The sequence below is a fragment of the Salvia hispanica genome, chromosome 3 (assembly GCF_023119035.1).
Source record: "Salvia hispanica cultivar TCC Black 2014 chromosome 3, UniMelb_Shisp_WGS_1.0, whole genome shotgun sequence".
Classification (NCBI taxonomy): Eukaryota; Viridiplantae; Streptophyta; class Magnoliopsida; order Lamiales; family Lamiaceae; genus Salvia; species Salvia hispanica.
Window position 1 is genome coordinate 5,168,783 of NC_062967.1, and position 23,024 is coordinate 5,191,806.

At 36.2% G+C, this 23,024-nt stretch overlaps 4 protein-coding genes across 14 annotated transcripts; 1 reads left to right on the plus strand and 3 right to left on the minus strand.

The window, feature by feature from the left end:
* Positions 1 to 344: 344 nt before the first annotated feature.
* On the minus strand, positions 345 to 1,970 carry LOC125209121 (putative F-box protein At1g49610). Its single transcript, XM_048108728.1, has 2 exons — positions 1,035 to 1,970; positions 345 to 794 (listed from the first exon to the last, which is right to left on the minus strand). The coding sequence occupies exons 1-2, from the start codon at positions 1,968 to 1,970 to the stop codon at positions 345 to 347; spliced, it is 1,386 nt and encodes a 461-aa protein (XP_047964685.1).
* Positions 1,971 to 10,553: 8,583 nt separating this feature from the next.
* Positions 10,554 to 11,139, plus strand: LOC125209122. The gene is made up of 3 exons (XM_048108729.1): positions 10,554 to 10,757; positions 10,842 to 10,942; positions 10,989 to 11,139. The coding sequence occupies exons 1-3, from the start codon at positions 10,554 to 10,556 to the stop codon at positions 11,137 to 11,139; spliced, it is 456 nt and encodes a 151-aa protein (XP_047964686.1).
* Positions 11,140 to 16,207: 5,068 nt separating this feature from the next.
* Positions 16,208 to 19,414, minus strand: LOC125211548 (F-box/LRR-repeat protein 25-like). 11 transcript variants are annotated; one of them, XM_048111401.1, is made up of 7 exons: positions 19,400 to 19,414; positions 18,443 to 18,517; positions 17,854 to 18,144; positions 17,714 to 17,783; positions 17,540 to 17,612; positions 17,181 to 17,305; positions 16,276 to 16,968 (listed from the first exon to the last, which is right to left on the minus strand). In XM_048111401.1, exons 3-7 carry the CDS (start codon positions 18,114 to 18,116, stop codon positions 16,522 to 16,524), a joined length of 978 nt encoding a protein of 325 aa, XP_047967358.1. In that variant the 5' UTR covers positions 18,117 to 18,144; positions 18,443 to 18,517; positions 19,400 to 19,414; the 3' UTR covers positions 16,276 to 16,521. The 11 variants fall into 11 exon arrangements, with proteins under 11 accessions (XP_047967350.1, XP_047967358.1, XP_047967353.1 ...); XM_048111396.1 differs by lacking the exon at positions 19,400 to 19,414 and having other exon boundaries at positions 17,181 to 17,612; XM_048111393.1 differs by lacking the exon at positions 19,400 to 19,414 and having other exon boundaries at positions 16,208 to 16,476; positions 16,729 to 16,968; positions 17,181 to 18,144.
* A 479-nt stretch (positions 19,415 to 19,893) lies between these two features.
* Positions 19,894 to 21,012, minus strand: LOC125211615 (elongation of fatty acids protein 3-like). Its single transcript, XM_048111486.1, has one exon. The coding sequence runs from the start codon at positions 20,833 to 20,835 to the stop codon at positions 20,005 to 20,007; it is 831 nt and encodes a 276-aa protein (XP_047967443.1). The 5' UTR covers positions 20,836 to 21,012; the 3' UTR covers positions 19,894 to 20,004.
* Positions 21,013 to 23,024: the final 2,012 nt, after the last annotated feature.

Genomic DNA, 23,024 nt, shown 5'->3' on the forward strand with positions numbered 1-23,024 from the left:
AACATTAAAACTTGATAAATGACAATCCAAGTCTAATCATTAGTTTTCATTTGTCACAGAAGGAAATTAAGAAGTGTACTACGTATGAAAACAACACCAGTTTACTCCAAAAATGTGAGAGAATGCTTTACTGCGCTGAATAAGCATAGGGTACAAAAATACAATCCGCAAAATGAAACTTTAGTTGAACAGCACAGCAAGTCGAAAGCAAGAAAAGGAAAACTAGCTTCCCTCCCTGGAGAAGCATGATTTTGCCAGTGATATTTGAAAGAAAATGTACGACAAAAGCTAGTAATTACCCATAAAACAAGACAATCAGTTAGTGACCTGAGGCGTTCCTATGACTAAAGGCTTAACTGGGTGAGATTAATTGTGCAGTTAGTCGAAGATCTCTGCATCCCCTTCAGTTTCTGTGACACCAAAGACAAAGAATTTGATGGTGCAGGCGACTTGATTGTATATAATTGGAAAACAATCTTTTCTAGCTTGCTTGCGTATTTTAACAGAATCTCAATCAATGGGAATATGTCGTAGCCCTGATCAGACCAAGTAACCTCAATTGTCCTCAACCGAAGAAGAAAGGACTCAGGAATATTTGCCTCAAACTTGAGTGGCTCGGTGTCATCTTGGAGGCCGTCTTCTTTCTTGCCTCTAATGACTAATGTCTCCAACTGAGGGAACATCGCTAGAACACCTACTGCTTGTTTGCAGTCATCCAAACAACATCTGAGTTCTAGGGATTTGACATTGGGAAAAGCTGAGTGCCTAAAATTCATTTTCAAACCTCCAACCACCTGATATAACAATACATTTGATTATATTCAAAATAAGATAGAGCAAAACCAACTTGGTTAAATATAAAGAAGCCCTAACAAAAACACTGCCGGCACCAGACAAGTTGGCCAACAAGTGTGCTCTTGATATTTGTTAAAATCTCTATCATGTAATTGTTCTGATCTCTACATACAAATTTATACATCACTATTCATCTACAATAAATGTAAGTCATAAAAGGAAATGCAAAGAAACCAAACCTTGGGGCAACAGACTGATAATGCGACGTTTTCCACATGTTGAATGCTTTGAAGAATTTGACTCAATGCCTTTGACAACCAAACCTGCAAAAAATGGCCTAAACCAAAAGGCACCGAACCAAGAACTGCACGCGTCAAAGATGAGACATCCGTCAGAAAATACTTCTTATATGGAAGTCCTTTAATCTCTAATGATTCAAGATTCGGGGTACAGATTCTCAGATCGGAAAGCACAAAGAAATCATCCGGCCCCATAATGTACTTGTCAATAGACAGCTCTTTCAAACTATTAGATTGGATACTCAATATTCCACCTTTGTCAACATAAGTCAGGTAAAAGACTTTCAACTGAGGAGTACTAGACAATATTTGGCCAATCACATCTGGAGCGGCCCTAAAAGCATTAATCTTCAAACACTCGAGTTTATTCCACTGCACATTCCCATTAATCTCCAAGTTACAAGATTGGAGTGATAACTCTTTTAGGGATGAGTAAGAGTAGAGGCACGGTGGCACGCGGTAAACTTCCTTACCATCAAAACCAGGCCAAGCTCTTTTAGTAATGCACAACACATGTAAATCTAATTCTTTAACTCCATTTCTCTGGGCAAAATTCACCCACCAATCAACATCACTAAACATTGAACTCGCAATCTCATTATGCGAATGAAACCTGAACTTCAAAACCCTATTCCCATTCCAGCATGACAAAGCTTGATTAACAAAATTCTGAAGCTTACTATTATCATCAAACAACATAGCACGATTATCGAAATTGAGAAAGGGGGCAGTGGTCCAAAAGTTCCTCCAGCCTTTCGATAGAACAGATGTCCTAACCACATCCGTCATTGGCAACCTCCAAAATATGTCAAATATTAACACATCAGGCAACTCTCTTAGAAGGTCCCCATGATTACATCTCTTTGAGCTTTCCATCTCATAATCAGCAAAATATCAAAACCCTGAGGTGTAATCAAGCTGAAATTACTTGGAAGCAATAACACATTCCATCAAAGCTCGATGCCATGAAACCACAAAACCAAATCAAACTCGCGCGAAATTTACGATGTATATTCAAATCAATAACTCATGCTATCACATTCACAATCGACAAAATCAAAACCTACAAAACATAATTAAACTCAAAATTCACATAAACGTATTCGAATCAATACCACGTACTGTCAAATTGTCGAGTATCATTTAGCAATTGAAAAAATAAAAATCAAAACTTCTAAAAGTTAATTCATCACAAACTGTACCTAAACACACACCAAGCAATGGCATATAATCAACTCAGAAATTACCTAAACGATACAATATCAAATCCTCGTAGATTACCTCAAAAAGCTTCCTTCTCTTGCTCTGCTGCAGGCGTTATTGTTCAGTGTAAAATATTTATAGACACATGTCTATTGACGGAAAAAAATTTAATAAGATCACCACAAATATTAGTCCGTATTTCACCTTTTGTCAATATTTTAGATTCTCACTTGTGTGTTATGGTGGACGATTAATTTATTTTTATATTTGTCTAAAGTTTTTTAAAACATAAGTACTTATCTCGTTTCATTTCATGTAAATTGAGTTATTTTCTCTTTTTAAAATTTTTTTAAGATAATTGAATTATTTTTAATTAATAAAATAATATTTTCCTTTTTTTTTATTCTCTTGCACCTTTCTAACTTTATTTATCTTACTTTATTCATTATTCACTTAAAACACAATTCTTATTCACCATTCACTTCAAACAAAATTTTTAGTCGTCATGCCAAAAAAATACTCCCTCTGTCCCATTAGAAATGAAACATTTGCTTTTTCACACATATTTTGAAAAAATAATAATAAATAGTTAAAGTGGAAAAAAAATAAAGTAAAAATGAGAATAATATAAAGGGGACTCTCCTCTACATTGTTCTCTCTCTTACTTTATTTTTTCACCACTTTAGTTATTTATTATAATTTTTTCAAAACAAGTGCGCAAAAACAAACGTTGCATTTTTAATGGGACGGAGGGAGTATTTATTAATAAAGAATGAAGGGAATAATAAATGATTGGTGTATTGTTTATGAAAAATAAGTTCTACCTTATAAAAAAGAAATTTTTTTTCAAATAAAAATAGACTATTTTCATTCGCAAGAGGAAAATATAGATGTCATTTTTATAAAAGAGATAAGAGTATATAATACTTCTTCCGTCCCAGATAATTCGACCCAGGATTCTATTTTGGGTCGTCCCATATAATTTGTCTCACTTCACTTTTACCATTTTTAGTAGTGGACTCTATATTCCACTAACTCATTCCTACTCACATTTTATTATAAAACTAATACTTTAAAAGTAGGACCCACCTCCCACCAATTTTTTCAACTCACTTTTCATTACATTTCTTAAAATCCGTGCCGGATCAAAGTGTCCCAAATTATCTGGGACGGAAGGATTACTCTATAAATATATGCATAATTTTTGGCAATCGGTTGAGAAACGGCATGCAGAAAATTGTGGAGCCGATTTATTTTCCTCAAATTTGACCGATTGGACGTTAGAGAAATTTCCACCCACCATGAATACGATAGATTTTACATATGCCACAATACTTTAATTTTTATCATTCTAATACTTTATCCATCCATCAATAAACTTTTTATTTTGATATTTTTTTTATCCATCAATAAACTTTTTATTTATTTTTTCTATTTTTGCTTATGTACCTCTCATTAAACTAACTTTATCCCACTCATATTTTATTATAAAACTAATATATAAAATTAGGACATGTTGAAGAGTGTAAAAACAAACGGATTTTTACCTATCTATTTAGGTGATTATGACATAGATATATGAATATATCACTTAAATTCACATAGAATACGTTAAAAATGTGATATGAAGAATATCTCGAAATCATCCACAAATGATTGCCATAGAGCTCTCCTCATGGTGGAGGCTAGAGTTTCATGTGTGAATAATGATAATGTTGATTGTGTTGTCTTCTATTTATAGAATCATGTTAATGGACTAGGTTAGGGATATAGGGAAGTATGGACTGGGGCTAACCCATTCGACATGTACTAATTAAATTAATTAACTCATATACATATACAAATGAAATACTCTCTCCGTCCCAAAAAAGTAGAATATTTGGGACGCTACATGAATTAATACATGATTAATAAAATAAGAGAGATGAGGAGAATGATAGTTAGTGTTAGTGGATAGTGAGACTTATAAATGAAACGGGAGAACTTTCCACAAATGAAATGGGATATTTTTATGGAATGGAGTGTCCTTTTTTACGGGACGGATGGATTATTATTTTGGACCACTATAGAAAATAATAATGACCTTATGTCCATTCCTAAACATTCTAAGTAATTGAGTTCCATTTTGATTTATAATATTTTCCGTGATTAAGTTGTCAATATCCAGTTATTATTTTTTTAGTTTGCTATGAACTTTAAATTAATTAATACTATCTTGTTTTCAAGAGTTTGTCCACTTCGAGATGTACATGTATATATATACGTTTACCTATTATTATTCTTTGAACAAATCCAAACTGGTCGGGTTTTGAATAATGAACTTTTCTCGAACTATTAGAGTTTTGTATACTAGAAATCACGTTTCGAGTGATTGGATATTGTAATAACTCTTATTTTATTTTTCAAGGAATAAAACAGATTATTTTTGTCATAATGTTGTTATGTTTTACATTTAATGGTTGTTTTATTACATGTTTAAATGTATAAGAACTTAACAAAGTCTAAGTCTTTGTTTTAGTAGACCGGTTGTGGGCGTCGTCCACTTTAAGGTAACACGGTCAGTTCTAAACAAAGAAAAAGAAGAATTTCACAACCTAGATAGGCTTTGACTACTTATCGAGAAAGGTTGCAATGTCAGTCCGATTGTTTCTAAGCCTTAATGAAATAAGATGACATTGGTGTGGTATAGCACTGAACGGATCCAACAGCAAGACGTGTCTTTATGTCATCTACTGAAAGACGAGGTCTTGATAAATAAGTATTTCTTAATCTACATACGTTAGCATTGAGCATACGATATTGATTATGCACTACTTTGATTTATCAAATGGTGCGGGTTTTTCATAACCCAATAAGCATGGTATATTGGGTAGTATTAATATCTAGCGGTGCTAGGATTGCTATTATATAGGAACGCACGCGAGGGGAGTCTTGTTTGATAATTTCCTCAAGAGGAGCGTGAAACAAGGTTTTATTATTCGGAACCTAGCTAGTTGGAGTTTGATTACTCTATGAATAATAAATAAGAGTTTCGTGCTTAATCCACTCTTGGAATTAATAAGAAGTTAATTAATTAAGTCCATAGCAAACAATAATTAATTAATGGACATTTCTATCTTAAGTGCAGGAAATAAACATTTAATTATAAATGGAAACTCAGATTACTTGTAATTTCGAATTTGGATGGGGAGTGCAATATTATTTCTGTAGTGGCTGCAAATAATATTCCAATATAAGCTTATATTAAATTGTGGGTTCAATTTAATTAGTCCTAAGCTAATTTGGGGAGCCCATATCCAAAGCCTTCCATAGATCTCTAACTTGGCCTAATATGAATTATAATAAATAGGAGAATAAAGGAGAGACGGACACACATTATTTTGTACACAATCAAGCTCTTTATCTTGACCTGGACGATTTTTTTAGCTCTCCTCCGTGAGAATTTCTGTCTTCTTTATTCGAGTCTTAAGGCTTCTGTTGAGATCAGCCCACATTGATATAGGAATACGGTTCGGGAACCAGTCAGAAGATCCGTGGTCGAGTATTGAAGATCGGCACGTGGAGAAGTAGCAAGTCATCCGCCATTCTTTGGAGAATCAAGAAGGTATAACTTATTCTCTGTAGAAAAGCCTGTTTTAGGTTTCAATTAATCAAAAGCATGATTTGATTTGAGTTATGAGCATGATACACGTGAAAATTGCGCGAATAGAATTTGCCTAAATAATCTGCTAAATAGATCTAGTCTCTGATTTATTGCATGCTTCCGCTGCCAACCCTTACAATCGGTATCAAAGCCAATTTTTGGCTCTAATTATTTGGATTTAAACTTCGCGAAATTCATGTATGCATGCGTTATTTGATTTCCTAGAGTGTTCTTGTATTTAGTTGTTAAATATGCATGATGAACTCAAGAACTATCGAATCAAAGAACTTGAATTTTTCGATCACGCGAGACATATGATCTGTCGCGCTTGCGCCGAGACGGATCGCGTTGCGTATGATCGGAGAAAGGGTGGTCGAAGCAGTGGGAGCCGTGGGTCGATGGTGACGGGGTGACGCACAGACGAGCGTGGGCCCGTATGCGCCGCCGGCCGAGACCGCAAACCCTAGCCGGCGACCTGTGCGAGATCAACGGAGGACCGGCGAGGCATGCTGAGAAGTTCCCGGAGCTGCTCCAGAATCTGGCCGAGATCGCCGCACGTCGACATGAGACGATGGCTGATGCAGTGGGAGCGAACGTCGGAGCGGCTGGACGTGACGAGGAGGCGATTTTGGCCGAGAGGAGCTCCGTCTTAGGCGTGAGTCTCCTGGCCTAGAGAAATCGCCGGCGTCTCGTGAATTTCTGGCCAAGAAGCCGAACCCTATGATTCGACGCATGGCCGAGAGTAGCTACGCCGAACGTGCACGCTGCTGGCCGAGATGCGTGTCCGATCAGGTTTGCCGGATTCCGGCGACGAACTCGCCGGAATTTTCTTTGTTCATCGTTCGTGCAAACCTCGTACGATGAGATAACGATGAAGAAATATTTTAATGATTATTTAATTCCTAAAATTAATAGATATTATTAAAATAATATTATTTAATAGAAATAAAATATTTTGAGAAGATTTCCCTAGATTTTAGGAATATTTTGATTATTTTCTATATCTAGGGAAATAAATATATTATATTTAATCCCAAATGATATAGATGAGAATAATTAAATAGTTTCTTAAATATTATATATCTAGATATCCTAATTAGGATAGATATATAGGAATTCATTAAATGATATAATTATCTCTCTTCCTAATCTTGAATAAGGAATTAATTTGAATTTAATTTTTCATGTCTGTCCAAGATTTAAATAATGTACTTTATTTTAGACATATCTTATAGAAGACATGAGTGAGAATTAAATTCTAGCCAATTAAGAATAAAACTTCCTTAAATATCTGCAAGTATACAGAGTAGGAATAGTATAACTAAAGGTCAGTACCGGGATATCGAACACGGAGAATATAATTGCAACTGACTATCATGTACTAAGCGTCAAATACTATCTAGAGAAACAAGAGTTTTGGGTTTAAAATAAAACAAATAAACAAACTAAAACAACAAAAGCAAAGAAGATAGAATCAGACAAATAGAGGAATTTCGAGGATAATGATTTCACTAACTCTTTAGTTATTCTAATTAGTTCTACGTTCATCCGACTCAAGTTTTATCACGATTTGTCCCTATCATGCATCAATACTCATGTCACAAATATTGTATGAACATATAAGATAAACCAATCAAAGCAAAGCTATCACCGATCAAAGATTGACAATAATCAAGGGAACAGCCAATTAGTCGAACAAAAGTTCAAGAAAAATCAAGTGGAAACGAGTTCTGAACATTAAACATAAAAGTCAAATACTATCAAACCTCAAAATTCTATTGTTTAGCAATCCATAGACAGATGAACTAAAACAATAATTAAAGTATGAGACATGAAATAAACAATCAAAACCCAAGGATGAATCTTGAAGTCTCCATGCTCCTCTTGCCTTGCTTCAATCTCCAATAATGGTGATGGATGAATGAATTAGGGTTGGAGAATGGAAGGAGGAGCTATGAAAGCTCCCCTTTTTGGGGCTATGGAAGGGTGAATTGAATGAATGAGGTTATGGGGTATATATAGGCTTGAGAAGGATTTAAATTTGGTACTCCCTCCGTCCCGCTTAAGATGACACGTTTTCTTTTTTAGTTTGTCCCAACTAAGATGACTGATAAGGCTAATTTCATGCATCGGTTATGTGGTGAAAAACACTTTATTTTACTGGGTCTAACGCAGTTTTTAAGCCAGGTGTGTGAAGGAATCGCTAGATCCAGGAAGAGATGGAGCTGGAGGCAATGGACTAGCGAAGGAAAACGAAGGAAAGTGAGCAGAGTTGAAGAGAAAAAAAATGGCTGGACGAAGGGAGTCAATAGCTGAGGGCAACAAAGACTATTCATACCTCGCTGGACCCACTTCCACGCCTATATATAAAGGAGCATGCAGCACACAAGATAGACATGATTTTGCTCTCAGCTCACACACTTACACACACTTGGGAAAAATGGGAATTCTGGGGTAGTTAAGGGTTTCTAGGGGTTTCATCTTCAGAGAGAGTTAGCGGTAACACCGTCCTCACGGAGGGCGAAGATACATTCAGTTTACATTCAGTTTCTGCACTTTTATTCCGTCGAACTTCAACGTTTGGAAGTCGATTTGGTTGTTTGCTAGTACCGATTATCTATGCATTTAGTTTATGTCATGATGGTGTTTATTTTGAGTTGATTATGTTGATTCTGAGTTTTTGTTTGAGGTTTTATTTCGGCAGTTGAATATTATTCTCTGTTTTGGATGTTTCTGTGCTTGATCTGGGAGATAGGTGGTGGATCTGTGTTGTTGTTGTTGATCGGTGGTTGATCAGCGAATCTGTAGCCATGGACATAAATTTGGATGGAGTTTGTTTCGGATGCTTGGATCCAGAGTGGATTTAGCATCCGAAGTTGGATCTGAACAGGGGAATCAAGTTGTGCATGGATTTCGAACTTTCTGCTCTCTTTTAATTTTACTTCGTCTAGTAGTCGCAGATCTGTTAGTTTTAATTGTTCTTCGTTTAATTGCTTTAAATTCAGTCTGCTTCGTTTTTTATTACGTCCTATCTCTGTTTTTACTGAAAATTTTTATGCAAATTGTTGGAGAAGATGATGTCGCTATTAGTTAGTACTTTAGTTAGTTGTTTTCCAGCTTTTTGTCCGTACTTACCGTTTCAGCAAATGGTCCCCACCGTCAGTTTATTTCCCAGATCTAGGTAATTAGAGAATAGTTTTTTAGATCTAGTGATTGTTCCGCTTGTTCCAGTTTATATGCATGATTTCTGTTTCTGCCTAGATCTAGCTGTTAGCGTAGCAGATTTCAACTCCAAGTTTAGTTTAATTTCCTCAACCCAAAAATTGCGTGGCAGCAGCCAACCCAAAAATAGTCCCGAATCCTTGAGCATGTTTAATTGCGCATTCATCTCTGTGGGATCGATCCCTACTTCCCTGTGCTAATTTTAGTATACGTGGTTGAGGGTTTTTGAAGAGGTATTCTGTGTGTCCAACGACCGAGATCTTCCAACGATCCGTGAGTTCCTAGACCCTGTGATCTAGTGGATTCACTGGACCTAGGAAGCTTGTTATTCCTTTCTGTGCACACAGTCTAAACAAAAGTAGCCGAGCTTCAATGACACATTTTCTTTTTTGGAAACTTACTCTCTCCAATTAATACACCCAACAACCTTTTCTCACTCCTATTAAAATATTCATCTTTCTTTCCCTCTCTATTTTAATACTTACACCCACCTTTTCTCTCTCCAATTAAACACTTTAACCAATAACTCCTAAAATCTCGTGCCGGCTAAGGAATGTGTCATCTTAGGCGGGACGGAGGGAGTAATAAGTTTCCTCCAAGCATTAGGAAATATGGAATTTTCGTGCCCCATAGAAGAAGGAAAAGATTTGGCTTCATAAGGTAATATCTTCTTTCCTTCTTTAAATTTCCGCCTAAACTGCAGTTGACAGCTTTGCGTGACTTTGGTAGAACGGTGGTAGCTCTCTCAACAGAACTCCGATTGAGGTGATCTTGGTACCAACTTGAAGATCTTTTCAAGACGAAGAGAATGGTGTATAGAACGCTCTGATTGGACTTTGGGATCGCTGAAAAATTGAGTTTGAACACAGCTGTCGCGCGCCGCGTTTTCCCAGCGGTCGCTGGCAAGGGTCTAGCGACCGCTAGAGAGAGTCAAAGCCCTGTGGAGTCTTTGCAGCGACCGCTTTGCATGTTGCAGCGGCCCGCTGGGCGTCCCTTCAGTTCCAGCTTCCGGAAATTCACCTTTTTATGCCCTTTTTTTGCTTTATTTTGCATATTTCTCACAAAACACGTCAAAATACCAAAATGAATAACATAAGCGAATAATGGACATGTAATGCAACTTTGACACTCAAAACGGACCAAATAATAGCCTTAAAATCGTGAAAAATCCGAACGTATCAATGGCCAAGAAGATAAAGTTTTGAAGTTGAAGAAAGCCTTGTGTGGGCTAAAGCAAGCACCAAGGGCTTGGAATAACAAGATCGACAAGTATCTTGAAGATAATGGTTTCACCAAATGCCCACATGAACATGCGCTCTATGTGAAAAGTAATATCTTAATAGTGTGCTTGTATGTGGATGATCTCATTTTCATTGGAAACAATCCCAAGCATGTTCGAGGAATTCAAGAAGGCAATAACTGAAGAATTCGAGATGGTAGACATCGGGCTATCAGCATACTATCTCGGAGTGGAAGTAAAGCAACTCAAACATGGAGTTTTCATCACACAAGAACTACGCAAAGGAGATCCTGAAGAAGTTCAAAATGGAGGATTGCAACCCAATCAACACATCGGTGGAATGCGGGATCAAGCTGTCTAAAAATGATAAAGATGAAAAGGTGGAGCCAACACTATACAAGAGCTTGGTTGGAAACTTATGATACTTAACTTGCACAAGGTCGGATATATTTTACGCTACAGGGCTCGTAAGTCGCTACATGGAGAATCCAACCATCACCCACTTCAAGGCAGCGAAGATAATACCGCGATGTCTCAAAGGTACGATCGACTATGGCCTATTATATTCAACTACTAATAATTATAGGCTTGTTGGCTACAACGATAGTGATTGGGCTGGAAACACTGATGACCGTAATAGTACAAGTGAATATGTGTTCTACATAGAAGACAATGCTTTCATTTGGATGTCTAGCAACCCATTGTCACTTTATCAACCTGTGAAGCCAAATATGTGACAGCCACCTTCAGTGTTTGTCATGCAGTTTGGCTCAAAAGTTTATTATCAGAGCTCGGGTGGCCACAAAAATGAGCCAACAACTATTTGTGTGGATAACAAATCGGCGATTGCGCTATCAAAAAATCCAGTGTTCCACAACCGAAGCAAGCACATCGACACCTGCTACCACTACATCAGAGAATGCGTTGCAAATCAGGAGATTCAAGTCGAGTATGTGAAATCGCAAGATCAAGTTGCCGATATTTTCATAAAGCCCCTCTAGTACGAAGACTTTATCAAGATCAGGACGCTGCTCGGAATGACAAATCAAGTTTAAGAGGGGGTGTTGGAATATTAAAATATAAACTTGATTTTGTGAATATCTAGATAGGGGAGCACTGGGGTGCATCCTTAATTAGAATGCTAACGTACATCCAGTCACGTGCTGCCACGTGGTACGAAAAATGCAATATTGTAAACATAAAAAATGCAATACACATTTGTGAAGTTGTACATGCATTTCCGCAGATTGCACTTTAGTTATAGATAAATTGCATTTTATATTGTTAATTTTTGCATTTTAACATAAATTGTCTACAATGCAAAATAAACTATGTATAATGCTATTCGTCTACATATAAAATGCAAATTAAACAGTCAATATCTAAAATACAAAACTCAACAATAAAATGCAATACGCCTATAACTAAAATGCAATCTGCCAAAATTCATCTATCATTTCTACAAGTGTATATTGCATTTTTGTGTTTACAATATTGCACTTTTCGTGCCACGTGACAGCACGTGATTGAATGTACGTTAGCACTTGACAGGTCCTAGGAGTGCAGTGCGTGCGGTGTGATATGTCACTCGATCTAACAGGTTCAGAGGATTCGACTAGACTTCAGAGGCTAGAAGATCATGAAACTATTAGAAATGGGTCGTTGGGTGCACTCTATTCCTTCAAAAACCTCAACCCACTATACTACAACTTAGCACAGGGAAGTAAAGGATCGATCCCACGAGGACGAAGGTGTTACGAAACTGCATTCGAGGATGTTTTGGGAAAAGGGGTTGGCTGCTGCCACGCAATTTTTGTGGGTCGAGAACTTAAAACTACTTGGTCTAAGAGAGAGAAAAATTTAACTCTACCTACTGGGTCTAAGAACTGGGAACGTACGGAACATACATGACTGGGATATTTTAAAGTTCTAAGACAACTGGAGTAAACTTAACTAGACAGACTTTCCTAATTTGGACAGACAAGCATAAAGCGAAAAGTAAAGACAAATTTCCTTCAACTACCAGGATCTGGAAAAGCATGCGAGAAAAGTAAAAAGACGAAGCAAATCGTACTGACAGGTCTAGGGGACATGCAGAAAAAGCAAAGTACATGCTGAAAAGTGTTGACATAAAGCAGATCTGGTTCTAACTACCAACAACTTCATCTTCTTCGGGAATCAAACGAGAATAGCAGATAAAACAGAGTATTAAACACCATGTAAACAGAGCAAGCTTCAGATCTAGACTTAAAACGAGAAATTAAAGCCTAAACTAACAGATCTACACTACTGGACCTAAAGGATGCAGAAACAGAAAGTAAACAGTCATGATCATGCACAACGTAAACAGCAAACACCAAATACGCGAAACTCCAACTCAAAAACACCACGATTCAACAAAATCCAAACATCTCCATACGCGAATCCCCAACCTCCATCAACAAACCAACATATTTCAGCTTCAAACATCCAACAGTAACAAGACGAAAGCTAAAAGCAAAAAATAAACATAAACTCAGAGATATCTAACCAAAAGCAAACATAAACTTCCATAATAACTGGAAATAGGTCCGAATCCAGTAGATCAAAGTCAGAAGCTAAAGACGCGAAACTTAAAAACCACAAAGTACTAAACGAAAGCAAATAAGTTAACAAGGCGGTGTTACACAGCAAAATAACGATGATAACGATGAGAACCACGGTGGCCAGAATCTTTCATATCCAAGTGCGCAGCAGACGAAATGAGAAATTTGAAGTGTGGAACTAAAGCATGGAACGAAAGCTAGAGCTAGTAGAAAAGTGTAGAAGTGGCTGTTCACGGCTTGTCTTGTTCTTCAAGGTTGAGCTCCTTATATATGTGAGGCTCTGATCCCTAGGGTATCCCTCTGGTGATTTGACGCTCTTGCCCTTGAGTAAGACTCTTTAAAATAATCTGCTCTCGCTCCATTCTGCTCCTGTCATCAACTTTTGATTCTCCCAGGTCCGAACGACGACTTCCGATTTTTACTTCAATTCCATCTCTTTTGCATCTGCCAGGTCCGGTAACAGCAACTCCTAGGTCCGGCAGATTTACTACGCACCTGAACTCATAAACGCACATTAGCGCCCCAAATGCACAGAATTTCAACCCTAAACCGATGCATGAAACGAGCCTTATCAGCACTTTAAAATTAGTTAGCATATTAGTATATCCATATCTAGATTAGATATTATGTAGAATTATCTAGACTTTGGGATGAAAATATCTAGATATTTTGGCGAAATTAACTAAAGATGGAATTCTCTATAATATAGATATTATCTAAAAATATCTAGATTTTTTATTAAAAATATATAGTTATTTAAAATATAAAGAATTAAGTAGAGAATTCTACAATATTTAAGGAGTGCCTATAAATAGGGATGAGTTGTAACATTTTATAGAAGTTGAGAACTTGAGAAGTTTGAAGAATAGAGAGTTTCTTAGTTTCCCCACTTTACCTCTCCTAAATCATTTTCCATATATTTCACCTATTGTCATCTTAAATATTTCCTCCAAACTAAAATACTCATCCAACATATAGTATCCTATATTACAACAAGGAGAAGATAAGGAGAAGATAATGAATTGTTAATATGTTAGGCTTCATTCCTATAATTAGTGTAAAAAAAATTCACTTATGCAATTAAGTATCATTAGCGTTACAATCTTACTATAACTTGCCCATGGTTATAGTACTATGCATGTATTTGTGAATATGTAACTTGTTTTTATCGCCCGCATCCGCGTCCGCTCGCGCTTGTGCTTGTGCTCGTCGATGGTTCAGCAATGTTATCTACCAAGGCACCTATCAAGACAATTAACCTACTTAAATAAGCAAATTATAAAATAAAATTTTTTTTAACAAAGTAAAACAATAAAAAGTTTTTCCTTTTCGAATCAGGTTTATTTAGTAAGCTATGCATTGCTGTGAATAAGGTCTCCAAAGGATAACTATGTCACCTATGCATTGCTGTGAACAATATCAGATATGCTACTTGGGGTTGATTTGTCACTAAAAGTACAATGCACGCCATCGGAGGAAGCAATGCACTACCAGAGCGCGTTATGAAATCTTTTCAGCAATAGGCAAATACAACAGTTACACTTACAAAACATTAATTTGATTTGCATATGAAGAAATAAATCTAATAAACTCATCCATTACTCATGGAATACACACATACACATATACATTAAAGTCTAGGTAATATGCTGCTACTAGTTTTAATATTATCTTGTTTACCTAAAAGATTTGCAAGAGAAGGATAAAACTAATTATCTTATAGTAGTAATATTAACGAAACGCTATTGAGAGAATATAAACCAATCGATTAAAAAATAAAAAATAAAATAAACCAATCGATTTCATAAGAATAAAACACAAGGGAAATGTTAAATTATTGAGCTTAGGGCATGTTCATTTTTATTTTTATTTTTGTCCTAATTTCAATTCTAACATTTCAAAGATTTAATTCTCTGAAGAATTGAATCAGAATTATATGTCCTATAATTTTTGAAATTATATGGCCCATATATAATTTTCGGCCCCATTGTTTAATTTACAAGAATTGATGTCAAATATGGCCCAAATAGAAGAGGTGGAAGATGAGTTTGACCTAATTGCATTTTGGAAATGACAAAAATAACCCCCATCCCCAATTTCCCCAAATTTCACCTGGGAAACGAAATTTTTTGATTTCCCACAAACAAAATGTTCTAAAATTGGTTGGAGTAAATAAAAGTGATAGAAAGGAAAATTGATTGGAGTATAAAATTTTCAATATTAGAGGATAAACCAAAATAAAAATGGATCCTATTTTTAAAGAATGAGATAGAAGTAAATTAATTAAAATTATGAAATTGATTTCTTAAATTTTAATTTCAACTACATTACCAAAATTATACTAGTACTATTTTAATTTAGAATTAATTTTAATATATATTTAAAATATTTAAGTACTTAGTAGACATCTTCGTCAATTCTTATACGCCTTATACGTGGCGCATACTATGCACATAGTACATACATTGTGCTCATATAAAACGTACTCTTCTCGGCCTTTGCTCCAAATATTTTTTAACGTCTTTTATTTTAATTTGCATTTTCTTGAATCACAATTAAATCTTAATATTAGTAGATTTTCATGTTTTTGTTTATTTGTATTTTACTTTTTAAATTTGGAATCATAAATGAGAATAATAAAATTCAAATTCAAATTCAAATTCAATTACAGTATTATAGTGTGATTTTGTTGCAGGGCCTGTGAAACAGAAACTACACGTCAAATATGGCCCAAATTGTCACTTTGTGAAAAAATCAAATGGGGTACAAATTTTATCATCCTTTTCTTTATCATATTTGGGCATTTGGCGCATAATTTTTTACTAATTTTTTCAAAGGCAACTTACACTACCAACTCAATATTTCGGCACCAAATAGGCAAAGAAATATATTTGATAATATTCTAAAAAATTACGTATAAATATATTAATATTTTAAAGAAATATTTACATGAATAAAATCTAAAGAAATATTGATCAAGTGATAGAAATATTTCAGAAATATTTGCTGTAGGTTGTGCAATAGAAGATGAGATGGAGAAGTGTTGAAGATAGAAGAACTTGTTAACAGGCCGTGCAATTAACTCGTTGAAAGAATATAATTACATAAACTGTAGCATTTTCAATTTTCTATGCAATTTGAAGATAGAATTAAATTTTGAGCATGAGATGTTTGGCATCAGACATTAAAGCAAGCTTGATAAATGACAATCTAAATCTAATCATTAGTTTTCATATGTCACACATTAAAGTTAAGAAGTGTTCTAACTTCTACATATGAAAACATCAGTTACTCCAAAAATGTGCGAATGCTTTACTGTGCTGAATAAACATATAGTACTAACAAAATACAACTGCAAAACGAACCTATAATTGACACAGCACAGCAAGTCGAATGCAAGAAAAGGGAACCTAGCACTTCCCTCCCCAGAGAAACATACTGTTGCCATTGATATTTGAAAGAAAATGTACGACAAAAGCTGGTAATTACCTGCCAAACAAGACAATCAGTTAGTTACCTGAGGCGTTCCTATGATTAAATGCGTAGCTGGGTGATATTAATTGTGCAGTTAGTCGAAGATCTCTGCATCCCCTTCAGTTTCTGTGACACCAAAGACAGAGAATTTGACGGTGCAGGCGACTTGATTTCATATAATTGGAAAACAATCTTTTCTAGCTTGCTTGCGTATTTTAACAAAATCTCAATCAATGGGAATATGTCGTAGCGCTCAGACCAAGTAACCTCAATCGTCCTCAGCTGAAGAAGAAAGGACTCGGGAATATTTGCCTCAAACTTGAGTGGCTCGGTGTCATCTTGGAGGCCTTCTTCTTTCTTGTCTCTAATGATTAATTTCTCCAACCGAGGGAACATTGCTAGAACACCTACTACTTGTTTGTAGTCATCAAAACAACATCTGAGTTCTAGGGATTTGACATTGAGAAAAGCTGAGTGCACACAATTCATTTTCAAAGCTCCAACCACCTGATATAACAATACATTTGATTATATTCAAAACAAGATAGAGCAAAACCAACTTGGTCAAACATAAATTAAGAAGCCCTAACAAAAACCAACTTGGCCAACAAGTGTGCTCTTGATATTTGTTATATCAAATAATTGTTCTGATTTCTACATACAAATTTATTCATCTACAATAAATGTAAGTCATAAAAGGAAACACAAAGAAACCAAACCTCGGTGCAACAGTCTGATAACGCGATGTTTTCCGCATGTTGAATGCTTTGAAGAATTTGACTCAATGCGTGTGACAACCAAATCTGCAAAAAATGGCCTAAACCAAAGGGCACCGAATCAAGAACTGCACGTGTCAAAGATGAGACATCCGTCAGAAAATACTTCCTATATGGAAGTCCTTTAATCTCTAATGTTTCAAGATTCGGGGTACAGATTCTCAGATCCGAAAGCGCAAGTAGATCGTCGCGCCACAAAATGTACTTGTCAATAGACAGCTCTTTCAAACTACTAGATTGGATACTCAATATTCCACCTTTGTCAACATAAGTCAGGTGAAAGACTTTCAACTGAGGAGTACCAGACAATATTTGGTTAATCACAGCTGGAGCAGCCGTGTAAGCATTAATCTTCAAACTCTCGAGTTTATTCCACTGCACATTTCCACTAATCTCCAAGTTACAAGATTGGAGTGATAACTCTTTTAGGGATGAGTAAGAGTAGAGGCACGGTGGCACGCGGTAAACTTCCTTACCATCAAAACCAGGCCAAGCTCTTTTAGTAATGCACAACACATGTAAATGTAATTCTTCGACTCCATTTCTCTGTGCAAAATTCACCCACAAATCAACATCGCTATACATTGAACTCGCAATCTCATGATACGAATGAAACCTGAACTTCAAAACCCTATCCCCATTCCAGCATGACAAAGCCTGATTAACAAAATTCTGAAGCTTACTACCATCACCAAGCAACATAGCACGATTATCGAAGTTAAGAAAGGGGGCAGTGGTCCAAAAATTCCTCCAGCGTTTGGATAGAACAGAAGTCCTAACCACATCTGTCATTGGCAACCTCCAAAATATGTCAAACAATAAACAATCGGGTAAGTCTCGTAGCAGGTCCTCGTGAATACATCTCTTTGGGTTTTCCATCTCTTAATCGGCAAAATATCAAAACCACCTGAGGTTTAATCAAGTTCAAATTACTAGGAAGCAATAACACATTCAATCAAATCTTGATGCCATAAAACCACCAAAACATAATCAAGCTCCAAATTTACCGATATATACACAATCGACAAAATCAAAACCTCCAAAACATAATCAAACTCAAAATTCACCTAAAGAATCAATACCACGTACTGTCAAATTCTTGAATAAAATCAAACCTTCTAAAAGTTAATTCATCACAGAATTACCTAAGTATACACAACTCAGAATTTAGCTAAACGATACAGTATCAAATCCTCGGAGCTTACCTCATAAAGCTTCCTTCTCTCGCTTTGCTGCAGAGTTTTACAGTTCAGGATCAAAAAATATTTATACGCACATTTCTGTTGAAGGAATAAAAATAAATAAGGTACTCATAATTAAATTTAGGAAAATGAGGTCTTGAATTTGCAAATAAAGCATTTAATTCCAACAACATCACTACAAAATTGCTACTCCATAATTTAAAATTAATTTTACAAACTCCCAATTTAATTTATAAATATTTAAAAATTAGTAGACATATTCCTCAAGTTGTTATACACATTATATTCAACTCATACTAGCACTACACATTGCACTCATATTAAAAGATCAGAAATGTAATTTATGAAATGTTAGAGACTTGATATGATATTTTTTTCAAAAATTTGAAATTCAAAAAAAAAAGTTAGAAAATCAATTATTATAGTCCATTCACTTTTTAATACTACTAAAAACAAAGTGTTTTGATCACGTTTTGTATTTCATCCTAGGTGGGATACGATTTTCCGAAAATACATCATCATTTGAAAGTAAGTCAGAGATTTGATTAATGTGATTAACGAGATTATTCACAATCGACTTATCGACTTGGAGTGCTACAAACCTACCAATAATTGATAAAAATGAAATTAACACATAAACCAATAAATTCAATTGGAGTCTGGTTTGATTAACGTGGTTAATGAGATTATTCACCATCGACTTGGAGTGCTACAAACCTACCACTAATCGATAAAAATTGAAATCAACACATAAACCAACAAATTCGGTTGGAGTCTGGTTTCGCTAGTTGGACTAACATAAATAGCCTACACAGTGTCGTTTAAACTAGAAAAAAAAACTAACGAAAACTCAAACAATAAAATCTTAACAGATTAGGATTTTAGGGGATCAATAAATGGGGAAGTTGAAAAAACAAAATAAGTTACCTTACTTGTTTAAACGAAAATGAGAAAACTCACCAAATTCTTTGTGATGTGAAAGCACAAAATGAAACTGCGTAGAAGCGAGAATTGCGTGGAGAGAATCTGAGGGAGCGGCGGCTAGATTTGTAGGGAAAAATTAGAGCAACGTGAGGATAGTTTCGTCATTAAGTTAAATTGATGAGGATAATTTTGACAATCCAAACTTCAATCCTTATTTGTAGTAGTAATTTGTTGTATACCAAACATGTCAATAGAATAATCACAATTATCTTTAGCTATCAAACACCAATCAACTTAAATAAACTAATTGAAACTATAATAACTATCAATGAATATATCATTTATAGTCGAAATATGATATAACTACCAAACAACACCTAAAAATATTTATACTAGTAGTAAATTCTAAATGACTCCCCTCTGCTTAAGTTGAAAGTTCATTTTAATGAAGCCCAAATTCAAATCCAAATCCTAAAATGAACGAAAGCCAAACTAAATTTAAGTTAGCCAGTAGTAAGTAATAAATTAAATAGACGATAATATTCTTAATCCATTTCTTAAAATTGGAGTAAGCTTTTATCAAATTCATTTGAAACTCACGATCGAAATCTAAAATTCAATGGATAAAAATACAAAAAAATTCACGATATCTTCTTATTATCCCCATCCTCAGCTAATCTCTTTCTCTTGGCATAATTGTTGACATGAAAGTCCGCAAACAACGCCAATAGCGACGCATTAAACACCGCATTAACGCACCACACCCGGATCCCCTCGCAACCCGGCCCGCCCCCGAAGTGGATCCGGAGCATCCAGCCCGACACCGCGAAGCTGAAGACGAACTGCAGGATCTGGAGGTCGGTGACCACGCGCTTCCACCGCGGCCTTATCCCAATCGCGCAGAGCAGGTAGTAGGCGTACATGAGCACGTGCACCGCCGCGTTGGTCACGAGCGCGACGGGGAAGAGCGACTGGCGCTCCGACACCCAGGCGCGGCACACCGCCACGACGGCCGCGTGGTGGTACACGTGGAGGAGCGTGAGGCGCCTCCTCCCGCGGGCGCCGCTGAGGAGGATGAGGAGCGTGTCGAGGAGCTCGGCGATTTTGGAGAGGTAGAAGACGTGGGCCCAGAAGAAGGTGGGGCCACGCGGCGGGGTGTGGTTGGCTGGGAAGCAGATGGGCCAGGTCGGGGTGGGGGACTGGTGGAGGGCGGAGAGGGTGCAGGCGACGGCCATGAGGAGGGAGAGGAGGCAGAGGAGGAGGCTGTGGAAGGCGGTGATGAGGCGGAGGAAGGGGGGTGGGGACGGGAGGGGGCGGAGGGAGAGGAGGAGGGTGAGGCTGAGGTAGGTGGCCACGGTGGCGAAGAGGAAGAGAGGGGTGGAGCCAGGGGATTGGTTGGGGATCCATTCGTATTGGCTGATGCTGGGGTGCTCCACCAGCCAGTAGTGGGCGGTGGCGTACAGAGTGGACATCACGCGCCGCTCTGGAGGGGATTGGGTAAGGAAGGCTATTTGTGGTCGGCCTATCAAAATGATGCTCTATTATTGTCTTTCTTCATTTTTTTATTTCATAAATCTACTCTCTATTATTGGGGTTCATATGATTGGGCTTTTATTGTTTAATTATTGAGTCCATATTCTTAGAAGCCCACAAATTCAAGCTCGCCTGCTTAATTGCTAGTGTTTCACTATTGGACTACAGGAGTAACGTATTCCCTACGTCCCACACTTTTTCCTTTTCATAATGTCTCCTTCTAAATGATACTCTATTTTTTAAAATAGAAATATTATTATTTTTATTTTACTCTTTCTTCACTTAATTCACGAGACAAAATTATAGTGTAAACTTTTGTGACAATAAAATAAGTAGACTAATCAATAAATAATTTAATATAGAAAATAATTTAGGAATATTAAAAATATTATTTTTTTCTATAAAAGAAAATCAATTATAATGAGATGACTCTAGTGGGATTACTATTAGACTTTAGACATCTATAATGGGATTTAGTAGGGGTAGCAAATCGTGCGTGTCGGGTCGTTATCGTGTCGACACGATAACGATACGAACACGATAACATCAAACACGAACACGATAACATCAAACACGAACACGACCCATTAAGAAAACCCCAAACATGAACACGAACACGACACGAACCCATTAATGACACGAACCACTTCGGGTCAACACGACACGATAACAACATGTATTGGAAATTGATTAAATATTTAAATGATTTAATGAAAATAATAAGAATTAATAATATTAAAATATTATTTGTTAACGGATAACACGAACCCGACACGAACACGACATGAACACGTATTGTTAACGGATAACACGAACCCGACACGAACACAACACGAAATTTTCGTGTCCTTAACGGGTCGACCTAATAAGGACACGAACCCAATAAGCTCTGACTCAAACTCATTAATTTCGTGCTGGTTCGTGTCGTGTTATCGTGTCGTGTAAAAAATTGCCAGCCCTAGGATTTAGTAATTACAATGAAACGAAAGTAGTACTGTAATATTTGCATCAAGACATTAGTAACTTAAGATTATTCATATCTATATAATATGAATTATGAATCTTGTGGATTCAAGAATCATATGTTGCTCGGATTTGTTCTTGCAAAGATATCCAATAAACCAAACAAGAAATATAACAATGAAAAAGATAAGGAAGAAGAAGGAGATGATTGTAATGATTTAGATTAAAGCTCAAGAAAAAAAACTCAATGGCTACTTTTACAAACAAAAACTCAATAGCTCCACCAATTAGCAACACAAAAATTAGTAAGTATACCTTAACATTCAACCTAAGTTCAGCAATAGATTGGAATGCAACCACAAAGAATTTTGATAAATCTTCAAAATGAAGATGAGTGCTCACAAATGGAGTCTTTGTTCTTCAACAATGTTAAAAGTCTAAATGGCAAAAACCCTAGATATGGGCATTTATACAAGGGGATAAAAGTGCTAAAAAAGATATACAAAAAGCGTTCAAAAACGCAACTCGCACAAAACGCCCGGGTCCTCGCCCAAGCCGGGCATACTCTCTGGAGTCGGGCGTTTTGCTTGTTGGACCGTGCGGCTTTCATAAAACGACCATAACTTCCTCATCCGTGCACCAATTGAGGCGTGTAGGTACTCACGCGAAGCTCTTTTAACGACGAAGACAATAGTGGTCTAAGAAGAGCATTTGGCCACCATCGTGATAAGTATATTGATGTATGAAACGGGACCCAACTCAGATGTGGTTCCTTGGATACTTTCGTTTCTTCTATTGATTTGGCTCTTCCTGGATTCACATCATTATATATAGAATACTTTTAGCTATGAGTTGTTCAACATATTAAAACTTTTGAATATAAAAATTTTATGTAAACAGCAAAATAAAAGATAAAAAGAAAAAAAATCAAGAAAATAAAAATAAAACGGTACATCATATTATGCATCCAACTACTAATTGCGCATAATAGAAATAGCATAACAAATTCTAAATTACAATTGTCTAATAATAAAGCGATTAAAGATCGAATTTTTTCTATTCATTTATCTATAAATAAATATTTGTAAATTAGAAAAAATACGCATTGGTGGCGAGGCAATAATTGTTTTTCCTTTTTCTTAAATTCCACTCACCCATTTTCTCT